General features: G+C 41.8%; 1 protein-coding gene across 3 annotated transcripts in view; it reads right to left on the bottom strand.

The window, feature by feature from the left end:
* The window catches only part of Dcun1d4 (defective in cullin neddylation 1 domain containing 4), a 76,349-nt gene that overhangs the window by 24,579 nt on the left and 38,196 nt on the right, over positions 1 to 13,574 (bottom strand). For all 3 annotated transcript variants that reach the window (XM_027390880.2, XM_035452482.1, XM_027390882.2), the window contains exons 6-7: positions 5,763 to 5,833; positions 1,998 to 2,089 (exon numbers count right to left, since the gene is read on the bottom strand). In XM_027390880.2, coding sequence (XP_027246681.1) covers positions 1,998 to 2,089; positions 5,763 to 5,833 — 163 coding nt within the window. The remainder of the gene's footprint in view (positions 1 to 1,997; positions 2,090 to 5,762; positions 5,834 to 13,574) is intronic.

The raw sequence follows: 13,574 nt of genomic DNA, 5'->3' as shown, positions 1-13,574 counted from the left end.
GACCCACGGGTTGAGAAGCATGAGACAGAATCTTGATCTTGTTCATGGGTTTTCTTTACCCAGGCTATGGCACTTGGCATATCAGTATCATTCAAATGTTTCCTAACTAACATAGCTAGGCTGCATTGGAAGGATCTTAAAAACTTGAAATTGCAGTAATTCTATCCTAAATGATTACCTCCATCTTGGATAAGGAAACCAGTCTCCAAATTTTACACCACAAAAGGGGGGGGCATGCATATCAGCGAAGCCTGAATTTCTAGAATTAGGTCATAGCCACCTTTAAGAACCCACCTGTCGCCACCAACTACACCACACTGCATGATACCACAGAAGAGAACTCACAACTAAGAGCTTCATGGGCTCCTTGTCCCTTTAGGATGGAGACACAGACCTCTTCCAGAAAGTGTAGCACTTAGCACACAGTCAAGCCCTGGCATGAATAAGAAATTTTGTAAAGATGAATGTCTGAGAGAGCCTGAGACTACATAGAAAAGGGCATAGTAGCCTCTAGGTACAAATGAAACTGGACCTAAAAGATGGTTATGCTGCCCCTCAAGCCTTAAAGCCACATCTTGACATGGCCATGCATTCATGTCACAGGGACACTTAAAAAAGAACAGCTATGAGGTAATCTTTTCAGAAGGCAAGGAAAATGATAGTCAGCAGGCTTCAAAATCCTAAGGCAGCATTCTCCAATATGACAGACGGAGGCTCCCACCCCAAAACTGTAGTGCGCACAGGCAATGAATGTGCGCTTGTAAAAGGATGGTAACTCCCGCCTAACAGTCCTCCACCACAGACAATGCTAGAGAGGAGGGATGTGAGTTAAGAACCAAACGTCTTGGCTTTTCTTCCCAGCTCTACTTTCACGAGTCACATATAGTTCTCCTTCAGCCCCCAGGTTCCTCATTTGGCCATATTCAAAGTAAAGCCAGGCATGTCTTTTTCACACCAGGTTCAGATGGGAAAGCAGCCAAGAGAGGGAATGAGTTATCAAGGCACAATACGCAGTGCAGGTTGGTATCAATAGGGACATCGACAGCGAAAGCTGACAAACCCACTGTGGTTTAAAGACAATCATGGAACCATTTCTATTCCAATTTTAATCCAATAAAACTAAGGTCTGTTATTCCTAGTTAAGGAGAAGAGAAAAAGATGAAACATTCCTGGTTCTTAGACCAAAGCCATCCTTCATCTTGAAGGATGGGTTGTTGTTCCCCTTTCCAACTTCTTCCTTCCTATCTAGTAAAGTAATTTGTCTTTTTGAATGAAACTCTAAGCAAGTGTACACCTGCACACACGCGCACACACACACACACGCACACGCACACGCACACGCACACGCACACACACACACACACACACACACACACACACACACACACCAAGTACATAAAGCTACTGAGTAAATATATAAAGCACTAGTTGACTATTTTCTTAATCTGGACTAACAGGTCCAACATGGTTAGTAAAACTGAGTGGGTGGACTGAAAATGTAAAATATGCATTAAATTTTGAAAATTTAAAAGAGAAAGAAAATAGCTTAATTTTTTAAGCATGATATATGTTGGAATAATAATGTTTTAGGTATCTTTGATTAAATAAAATGGATTGAAACTTGATTTTTTTAAAAAAAATGTGGCTATTCTAAAATTTTACGTTACATATGTGGCTCACATGCATGGCAAAGGGAGACCTATTTCTTCCAGAGCTATTCCTAAAAAATACTAATGCTCTCTTTGCCACATATCCAATATACAAACACTTCAGTTACTAGAAGGTACCCATCGTCATCCTCAGGATGGGCTGTGCTGTCCATCTCCGGCCAAAGGGAGGCTTGCCCACTACCAGGCTTCTCTTCTCTTAAACTCTACCACATCCTGAGTTCCCAGGGGCGAGGTGACCACCAGAGAAGATTGGGAGAGCCCCCCTCCTTTATTCTGCTCATCTTCTTATCCTCCACTACTAGTGACCCTGGGAGCCCCAGGACTTACTGTAGAGCAGTCATTCCTTTCAGCCATTCCTGCAGAGTAAAATAGCCCATGTTTTGCGCATCCAATTTCCAAGCGAGGACAAGCATGACTACCTGTTAAAATACAGAGATACAGTGACAAAGCAGACCTCAGCCATTTACCACTCCAACATCCTGCAAGAGCTTCTGCTCACAGTGGTCCAGTCACCAAGGTATGAAGGGTGACTTTAAAACTGAGTTAATCTGGGTTTGACAAACTCCTACAAAATGCCAGGTAACATAATAAAAAACTAGTGATAAAATTATTTTTATTTTGAAACATTAAACTAAAAAAAGTCAGTAGGGTTTTTAGACTTAAAGAGGTTAAAGCATGATTGTTCAATTACAGTTTAAAAATATGTGATTTACAGATTAGCAGGCTACTAAAAAAAACTTCCCCCCCCATATGTTCTTCAGACTACCCATAGTAGTGTCTCTGCTCACCTCAGAAGTGTCCTGCAATTCTGACATGTTAACATCAATTTCTTCAGGTAGACCAACCCACATTCTTACATAAACGACTCATACCATCAAGCTAGGCCTCTATTTAGCCCAAATCTTCAGCACAAAGTAAGCATGAGCAGAACATGGACGGCATCAATGCACATGCTAACATGGATGGGAAATGAGCAGAACATGGATGGCACCAATCAGCATGCTAACATGGATAGGGAAAGCCCAAGAAGGCTCAACCACAGACAACAAAGGAATGCCAGTAAGGACTGCCCAGAGTGAGAGAAATAGTCTTCCCTGTGGAAGGGTCTCTCTCTCTCTCTCTCTCCTCTCTCTCCTCTCTCTCTCCTCTTTCTCTCTCTCTCTCTCTCTGTCTCTGTCTCTCTCTCTCTCTCTCTCTCACACACACACACACACACTCACACACTCACACACACACACACACACACACACACACACACACACACACACACGTAACAACAATTAATGAAAAAAAGTTCCATGAATTTGAAAGAGCAAGGAAGGGTACATGAATGGGTTTGGAGAGAAGAAAAGGAAGCAGGAAATGACATAATCATTTGCTTTTAATGTTCTACGTAAGAACACATTTAGTAACAGGCGAGCATGAAGAAACATGAATTCACAGACATGAATACTTACATCCATGCACATGAACACACACACACACACAGGTTCAGCTAAGCAGCCACAGGGGACACTCACACTGGGGAAGCAACCTGACAGATGTCCTTGGTTTAGAAAGCGATGTGTTTTAAGGATCTCCTCCCCCTTAGTAAATAAAGGGAGGCTTGAATTTTTCGGGCCTGATAAAATTTCCTAGCTATGACTGTCAGGCCGAGTGTTAAAATACCTTTAAAGTGCTTGCTAGTGGGGGAAAAAGGCTTTACAAACATTGACCTCAGCACTTGCTTTGCGGGCTGTATCCAACTGACTGACAGCTTGTCAGGGTTCATTAAACAACACATCTTCTTCCTTGGGGAATAAAAAACAAAAAAACAAAAAAACAAAAAAAAACACCACTCTGTCTCAGAACAGAAGCACAGTAATGCATACTTGGAAACAATCCAATTCTGAATTTAGTCTTTTAGTCTTCATTGTAATTTCACATATCAAGACTGTCTCTATTCCTACAGAAACAGAGTTCGAAAGGGTTCTAACTGCCAACAAGGATGATAAGAACAGCTGCCTTTTCTTGAGAACTGCTATGGGTGAGGAACTTGGAGCACTTTCCTTTTCCAGTCAGAATCAATGCCAGGGCAGCCCACATAGAGACAGGCTTTCTGCCTCAGGTTAAATGTTCAGCCCATCCCTCAAATTTCTGTAGCTTAACCCTGGTCTCCCACTCTCATCGGACCTGCAGCCAGCCCCTCTTCCACCTCTCCCTTCAGCGAGCACCTAGATAAAACTGTCTACTGAAAGCCAGTCGCACCATTTTCCCTGTACCCATAGACACCTCCAGGTGAGACACTAAAGACCTGCCGTGCCTAAACTTTTACACCAAGATGAATACTGGTGTAATCAAAATACTGGAACCAAACTAAACTCAACTAAAAACACCTTTAAATAAAGTTAAAACACTGTAAGACAAAACCCCCACATAATGAAACACATTCCAAAGACACCTTAGAACATCTAACTCTTTCCGTGGTGAGACTGTGGGGAGAGCAGCCAGAGAGGCACAGAAAAGGCAAAGGTAAAATGAAAAAGAAGACCAAAAGGTATAAAATCTCAATTCCTAGTTTTCATTAAAAGCACCATAAACACCATGGGCACCAGATGTCTTTAAAAGTCTAAACAAAGGAGATGGTCCCTGGAGACCTCTTCCAGACCATAAACTCCTTCAGGATCTGCCACGTTTGTTACAATGGCAGTTATTATAAAGCTAAGTTGCATCATTTATGAACGAGGGCACAAGTGTGAACATAATTTTTCATTTTAGTGTAAGATATGTGAGAACAGGAAAGAATATTTAACACTATCACGATGCGAAGAACTAGGCAAAAATAATTAAGCATATTAAAAACTTCAAACTCTAAGGGAAATATTTAGTGCTTTTACACTAAAAATCAGTCACATTCTGAGCTCAGTTCAATTAGAAGTGAAAGACCTGTGGGAAATTTATGGTAATTACCACCTACTCAAACCTTTATGAATAATTATTTAAAATCTGGAACTCTTTATTAAGTTGAAATAGCTACTGAGGGGGATAAAGGTACCCAGCACACAGTGACTGGTACCCACTGTTCATCTGCCACTGAGGGTATGTGTGCCCACAACCTTCTTTTTTTTTTTTTTTTTTTTTTTTTTTTTTTTGGTTTTTGAGACAGGGTTTCTCTGTGTAGCTTTGGAGCCTGTCCTGGCACTTGCCCTGGAGACCAGGCTGGCCTCGAACTCACAGAGATCCGCCTGCCTCTGCCTCCCAAATGCTGGGATTAAAGGTGTGCACCACCATTGCCCGGCATGCCCGCACCCTTCGTATACTGCAAGATTAATCAATGTACCTTTTAGATACAAGAAACCAAACCAGCAAATGACCACAATTACACCACAAGACTTAAAAGGGAAAAATTCAGGCTGGACAGTGGTGGTGCACTGTTGTGGGTTACTTGTACACTGTGTGAAGATATGTCGCTGTGATTGATTTAATAAAGAGCTAACTGGCAAACAGCGAGGCAGGAAGAGGTTAGACAGACCTTCCAGGGACAGAGAGGACTCTGGGAAAAAGAAAGGTGGAGCCTTCTGCCAGATATGGAGAGAAATCAGGAGGTGCAAGATGAAAGAGAGGTAACACCATGTGGCAGAATGTATATATTTATTAATATTAATATTAATATTAAGTTATAAGAGTTAGTTGAGGTAAGCCTAAGCTAAAGGCTGAGCTTTCATAATAAGTTTCCATGTCATTATTTAGAAACTGGTGGCCTCCCCAAAAAATCCAACCACAATGTACACCTTTAATCCCAGCACTCAGGAGGCAAAGGCAGGCAGATCTCTGAGTTTGAGGCCAGCCTGGTCTACAGAGCAAGTTCCAGGACAATCAGGACTACACAGAGCAACCCCGTCAAAAACGAAACAAAACAAACAAACAAACAAACTACAAACAAAAACAAAAAGAAAAAATAAAAGATCCACTTAAAAATGCAACTAGAACTAGAACGCATGTCTTAGCGGCATACAAACCAACACACAACGGTTTCTCGTATTACTGCCTTACTTGGAAAAGGGCAAACTAAAGGCAAGAAGGGCACTTCACTGTCCTGGGAGGGGGACTTACATTTTCTGGTTCAACACCAATGTCTTCACAGAATTTCTCCATGCCTTCAGGACCCACCACATCGTCAGTTCCTGTAGTGAAATGCAGTGCCACGTGAATTAACTTGGTACAGTGTCAAATACAGCTGATAAGAATCAAAGGCCATAACTAACTCCTTGGGTGGGGGGAATCAAGTACAAATTGGACAATTATTCAATTAAACCCTTAGTGATTAAGTCTTTCATTTGAATCGTCATCATACCCTTCAACCTTTGGTTAAGGCAGTCAGTTCTACCTGAGGACAAGGCTATTCCCAACAACTTTTTAAAATATCTAAAAACTCTACATTCTTACTTGGCAATGATACCGTAATAAACACATGTAAAAAATTTTAGGATTCTCTCAAAGAATCACATACCAGTCTCTATAAAATAGGAAAAATAGCATTAATTTTTTACAAAGAAAAAAAAACAAATAAAATCCCACATCTCTAAATTCAACCAATTATAAAATATTTGTAAAGAATTGTCTATACTAAATTTAGATTGATTTTTTTCCTTGTCATTAAGTAGTAGGACATAATATCTTCTGATATAATATATACATTACATTGTATATTTAGTATTATAAATAAAACCTAGAAATGATTTAAAATAGGTAGGAGATTTTCATAGGTCATATGATCCAAGGACTAACTCATGTGACATTAGAGACTTGAGCATTGTGGAATTTGGTTCCCCTCCAGCCCTAGAAACAATGCCCAGTATGTATCATGAGACATTTGTCATTTTGTTCTCTTTTTCATAAGTGTGTGTGTGTGTGTGTGTGTGTGTGTGTGTGTGTATGACCTCGAGCACATGCACTCACACAGTGTGCATATGTCTCCTCAGGTGTGTGTGTGTGTGTGTGTGTGTGTGTGTGTGTGTGTGTGTGTGTGTGTGTGTGTATGACCTCGAGCACATGCACTCACACAGTGTGCATATGTCTCCTCAGATGCCCAAAGAGGGCATAGGACCCACTTGAGATGCAGTTACAGGTAGTTATGAGTAGCATAAATTGGTGATAAGAACTAAACTTGGTTCCCTGGAAAATCAGTCCACCTCTCCAGCCAGATTTTATCCTTGATATATACAGTTGGGATATATCTGATCACACTGTGAACCCTGAGTTTGCATTTGCATTAATTAAATAAAATTAGCCTTGGGTCAGAAGGCTGCAGTTAGCAACTAGTTGACAGAAAGTAATCATAGCACACCAGAGGGCATCTGGAAGAGACAGATACAGGAAGTAGGATGGGTTTTGGAGGGGCTTAGTTTTTTGTGGTTTGGCAAAGTGGAAGCACAGGTCTTCCTTCCATAGATGCCAGCAAGGAGGGGGTTAGCTAGTTACTACTCAGTCTCTCTGAGCTCATAGGTTTTCACCCCAACCTTTGAATCTCGAGTCTTAGTTAAAGAATTTTAGTTAAAGCTATCTTTAGTGGCAGTGACAGGGCCAGTGCCTGTGGGAGCAGAAGCCTCACCAGGCTGCATGCCAGGCCACTGCTAGAGAAGCAAGCTGGTAACTGCAGAGTTGGAATTGCTGGCTGAGATAGCAGTAGATTAAGTCACAGCCACTGTGCTGAAGTTAAAACAACAATATAGGGCCTCCCCACCACCCGGTTCTAGCTCTGTTTCTTCCTGGGGGCTGCCCATGCCTCCACTTCAGTTCATGTTTTCTCTTTAACTACTGAAATTTGCTCTTTTGTATACCTATCTTTCCCCTGCAATTCTTGCCCCCCTAACTGTCCAATCTAATGGATACTTCCCATCTTTATTTTATTTGCTCTCTGGAGCAGTTCTTTTCAAGAAACTCTCCTCCCATGGCTTCCAGAAACAACTTCTCATGAGCTTTTCCTCCTCCTCCTCCTCTTTTGGCTTCTCTGTGGGTTCTTTTGCTCATTAAAATGAAAGTGTAGCCGTCAACCTCAACTTCTCGTCTTTAGAGTAGTGGTTCTCAACCCGTGGGTCGTGAGCTCTTTGTCAAACCTCTGTCTCCAACAGTATTTACATTATGATTCATAGCAGTAGCAAAATTACAGTTATGAAGTATAAATGAAAGTTTTACGGTTGGGTGGTCACCACAGCATGAGGAACTGTATCAAAGGGTCACAGCATTAGGAAGGTTGAGAACCACTCTTCAGACTATCGTCCACAATTTCCAACCACTGAAAGCTTTCAACTCCTACCCACGTCTCCTCCTGACCATGGGCAGCACCCACATGACCACCCATTCTGGTTCTACAGCTCTAGCTAGATAAGCCTTCTCCCCCAAGTCCACTGCTGTTGCATTTCACTCTGCAGCAGCACCCCAGAGACACTTGGCCTCTCTGTGCCAAGCCTACACACCTAGAAACAAGCCTGGGAGTGCCCCTTTCTTCTCCCTCACTAGCCTTCTTTCTCAGTGTTTCGTGATGGCGCTCCTCCTGTACAGCCTCCATTCACTGAGGCCTCTGACCCAACCTGCACACAGCCACTAAGAGATCAGATCTTCCCTAAGTACAAATCCTATGCTGGCTTAGAATTCTCCAGTGGCTCTTCATTTCCTAAAGTTAAGTCTCTATCACATCTCTATGAGTTAGCAGCCTCCCTCTCTCTCTCTCTCTCTCTCTCTCTCTCTCTCTCTCTCTTTCTCTTTCTCTCTCTCTCTCTCTCTCTCTCTCTCTCTCTCTCTCACACACACACACACACACACACTAATTTTCCAGCTTTGTATCTTCCAACTGCAAAGAACATGTCTCAGAAATACATTAAACACTATCACTGAATGGATAAATATAATGGAGCTGGGGATAATGGCAGAATATTTGCCTAGCATATGCAAAGCCTTTATAATTAACATGCATGCACACGCACTCACAAACACACATGCGCACATGAACACAGATACAGACACGAAGGGGACACACGAACACACACACACACAGGGTCCCATGTATTAGGGCAACATGATGGTCCAAGGTCCAGTAATCCCAGCATTCAGGAAGTAGCCTGGAAGATCAGGAACCCAAGGCCAGCTATACAGACAGACAAGATGAGGCCAGCATGGGTTCTATGAGACCTTTTCTCAAAAAAACAAAAAGGCTACATGGATGAAAAAATCTCCAGAAACACCTACTGACCTGGGTGGGGTTTCACCATGTACTAAATATGCCAGAAGCCACTGTGCACTTTGTGTCTCAGTCTGCCTGCCCTCTTATTTCCTTTCCTTCCCTGGATAATTCATTCAACCACTGAGACTGAAACCAAACAGCCCCCAACTCCACCTGCAGGCCACATTAACCATGTCCACTGTGACTACATGCAACGCTGGGAATGGTTTTTTCCACTCAGCACACCGTATTCAAAAGTGCCAGTCATCTTCCCCAGAAGCTCAAAAGCAAGACTTATCTATTCTTCCTACAACCTCAGCACTAACCTGGTATTACTTAACAAGAGTTTACTCAATGAGTGAAGTCATAGTCAGGGAATCCCCGCAGAATCTCCTTTTGTGTCTGGATCCAATAAGCCACTGAGTCCAGCAGAATCTATAATCTTTCTATGTCTGTTTCATCAAGTAACGTGTATCAGACAAGTCATAGAATATGCACTGTGGCAGTGCTTGGGATGTAAAAGGGACAGTGGCACCTCAGTCCTGCACCCATCAAGGCAGAAGAGCAGAGCAGTTTCAAAAGAGTAATGACTAAGCCACAGGAAAAGCACAGTACTTGTTCTCCAAGGATGAACCTGAGCATCCAAGGAAGCACCTACTGTAAAGTCCTAAGTCACTTCCTGCCCAAGTTCAGCCCCTTCCTCGAAAACTCAACAAAGGAAAACATTTTCTCTGTGTTGCCATCTTCTCTTTATTCACAAATGTTCTATGTTTTAAGAACAACAACAGATGCTCTGTTCACCATAGTCAACTGCCATCTCTTTCTGGGATCTTTCTTTCTTCTTCTTTTTAAATTACATTTACTCATTTATTTTACATCCTGACAGCAGTTTTCCCTCTCTCCTCTCCTCTTGTTTCCTCCACCACCTCTGCCCTTCTAACCCTGAATCCACTCCCCCTCTGTTTCTGTTCAGAAAGGGGCAGGCCTCCCATGGGTGTTAACAAAGCATGGCATCAAGCTGAGGTAGGACTAAGCTGCTCCCTCGAGTTAAGGCTTGGTAAGGTGACCCAGTATGAGGAATAGGTTCCCAAAAGCCTGCCAAAGCATCAGGGACAGGTCCCGCTCCCACAGCTAGGAGTCCCACAAGTAGACCAAACTATACAATTGTCTCACATATGTAGAGGGCCTAGGTTGGTCCCATTTGGTCATATCTGTTGGTTCAGTGTCTGTGAGCTCTATGAGCCATCCTATAGACCTAGCTATACCAATTTTGGGCATATACCCAAAGGATACACACTTACACCATAAGGATACTTGCTCAACTATGTTCAAAGCAGCATTATTTTGTAGTAGCCAGAACCTGGAAACAACCTAGATGGCCCTCAGCCAAAGAATGAATAAACAAAATGTGTTTCATTTACACAATGGTGTATTACTCAGCTGTTAAAAACAATGATATCAGGAAATTTGAAGGCCAATGGATGGAACTAGAAAAAAAAAATCCTGAATTTGGTAACTCAGACCCAGAAAGACAAGCACGGTGTGTACTCACTCATAAGTGGACATTAGCTGTAATGTAAAGGACACATGCTACAATCCACAGTGAGGCTAAGAAAGAAGGCAGGCCCAAAGGGGAATGCTTGGATATCCCTGGGAAGAGAAAATGAAGAGATCTCCTGGGTAGACTGGGGGAGGGGAGGATGGGAACATGAGGGATCAAGTTGGGGGTGGGAGAGAGGGGGAGAGTTATGAAAGAGTGTCTTGATTGGGGAAGGGGGTGGGCATTTTAGGGTCAGGTAGAAACCTGATGCAAGGAAAATTCCCATGCATCTACAAGGATGTCCCCAGTCAAGACTCCTGGGATCATCTTTTTTATCTGTTTTTTTTTCCCCCTATATTCCTTAATTTTATCTTGACCATGAGAGAAATCAAAAGTTTAGCTAATCTGGGGGAGAAGATTTGGTTATACATTAACAAATAGTGCAAATATCATTTAACCATGAAGATAAAAATCAGATTCATACTCTGCCTTCTCAGCTCCCTAGAGATCATCATTTATTAAAGCACTTTTCTAAGTACCCTTCCCAAATAAGCCCTTCACAAAAATGTGTTATGTATGGGATATATACATACTGACATAAATTTCTACCTTTGTTCAGGAAACTCTCTTTGGGCATCCAGCAATACCATAATTTACCATCATTTCTAAAGCCTTTGCTGAAGAATTACCTTGCCTATCCTTTCCAATATTTATATTCACTTCTTTTTCTTATATAAAAGCACTGGCTAGTAACCTCCAAGCAATGGTAAATAAGAGCAGTGAGAATGAGCAAGCTTGTCACTTGAAACTCAAATGGGAAGGCATTTAGGAGTCAATGCTGACATACTTGCAGCTCAGGCTCTAGTGCACATGTCAACATGTGTGCACAATATTCAGGTATGAAAGATACAAAGTAAAAAGGTGGAAGCTGTGTTTCCCTTTCCTTACCAGTCAGGCCATCCCCCTAGGCTTTTTACTACGTGAGTGCAAATACACAATGCAGGACAATTTCAAAGCTTTTTCTCCCTTTACCTGTAACTCGGTTTTTGTCCTTGTGACTGACTTCATTCTTGCTAATGGACACAGGGGCTGGAAGACTGAAGATGACCTAAGGAAACACCCTTTCTGGTATTTACAGATACTCTTGTGATCTGTTTTTAATTCTCCTACAGTTCCTCTTCTACTTGACTTTAAAAAACTCTTTCATTGAAGCCAACCACTGAACTTATGCACCTTGCCTGTGTGTTTCCCAGCTTGCTCTGGTGCCCTGGTACCTCCAATCTGACACTACCACCATGTTCTTACAAAAATGATGCTTTTCTACTTATCAGCCTGCTAGCCACACTAAAAATGAACACTGTACAGAAATCCTTTAGCAGGAGTTTGCAGCTGGGTGTGGTAACACATGCTGGGCTACTTGGGAGACAAAGGTGGATCTCTGTGAGTTCAAGGTCACCCTAATCTAGATAGGGAGGGATAACAAAAAACAACACCCCCAAAAAAAGTTTGCAGGGATGATGTAAGTGACCCCTACTCTACAAACTCTTTGCATACACTGTCACTGTATTCATTACAAACACATGTCCGTGTATCTATTATAAAAGAATATGATTTTACCATATAACTTATAATACTTTACTGTCAAAAGTATATTCTAAATATTGTAAAATACAGCTTCTTAATACATATTATTTAACATCTACTCATCACCCTGCCATTGAACATGGCTTCACTCTAGTTGTGAGCAGATTGTTCACTTAAGTGTGCTGGCTAATTTCTATGTCAACTTGACACAACTAGGGTCATTTGGGAAGAAGGAATCTTAACTGAGAAAATGTCCCCCATAGGATTGGCCTAGAGGCAAGTCTATAGGGCATCTTCTTCACTGAATGAATGAGTGAAAACCTAACCACTAGAGTAAAGATTAAAACCGAACTGTCACTTAATCCTGCTGAGAAAGGGAAAATCAGTTTTCTCTAATAGAGTGACACTGGGTATATAAACCACTCCAGGACAGGCCTCATGTTCAGGAGTAACTGAACAACATATAATGGACAACATGGTTTTTTGGGGGTTTGTTTGGTTTTTTGTTTGTTTGTTTTCCTTTTTTAGATCCTTGGTTACAGTTTGGTATTGTTTCTTTTGGGGTGTGGTTTTATTTGGTTTTCATGATTTTGGAAGGTTTTATTGTTCTATTGGGCTTTTGATTTTTGAGAAAAAACTTAAAGTTGGGTGGGTAGGGATGGGGAGAGGATCTGGAAGAATTTGAGGGAGGGGAAGAATATGATCAAAATCTGTTTAAATTTAAAAATTGTCTTAAATAATAAAACTGTAATAAAATATATGATTAAACAAAACCTAACATTGGGATTGTACAAACAGAAGGAAAGGAGACCAAGAATAGATACCCACTCATTCGAAGACTCAGGAATCCCATAAAAACACAAAATTGGAAGCAATAACATATACACAAAGACTGTGTGGTGCAGACCCATGCAGGCCCTGTTCTGCATGCTACTTTAGTCTCTGTGAGTTCATACGAACTTTGATCATGCTGGTTTAGAGGGCCTGGTTTTCTTGGTGTTCTCCATCCCCTCTGGCTCTTGGATTCTTTCTGCCTCCTCTTCCTCAGGGTTCCCTGAGCCCTGAAGTGAGAGACTTGATAGAGACTTCCTGTTTAAGGCTGAATGTCCTATGTTTCTCACTTTCTGCATATTGTCTGGCTGTAGGTCTCTGCATTTTTCCTATCTGCCTCAGGAGAAAACTTCTCTGATGATGACTGAGCAAGGCACTTATCTATGAATATAGCAGAATATCAGGAGTTATTTTATTGTTCCTTTTTTTAAAAATAACAATAGCACTTGGTTTTACCCTAGGTATCTAGTCTCAAGTTCTTGGTCACACTAAGCAGTGTGGGTATGCATTCCACCTCATGGAGTGGGCCTTAAGTCAAATTAGATACTAAATGGTTACTCCCGAAAGCTTTGTGCCACCAATACCCTGTATCTTTCAGGCAGGACATAATTATCAGAGGGTTTGTTGCTGGGGTAGGTTTCTGGCCTTTCTCTCTTGGTAGTGTACAGAGTACCTTCCTGTACCAAAGACGCTGGAATGTACGAGTGAAGGCTCTATGTAGGCACCAGCTCCACTTTTCCTTGTTCAATGT

Source organism: Cricetulus griseus (assembly GCF_003668045.3).
Source record: "Cricetulus griseus strain 17A/GY chromosome 1 unlocalized genomic scaffold, alternate assembly CriGri-PICRH-1.0 chr1_1, whole genome shotgun sequence".
In the NCBI taxonomy this organism is placed as follows: domain Eukaryota; kingdom Metazoa; phylum Chordata; class Mammalia; order Rodentia; family Cricetidae; genus Cricetulus; species Cricetulus griseus.
Note: the sequence above shows the minus strand (reverse complement) of the source record. Positions and strands in the feature narration are given on the sequence as shown.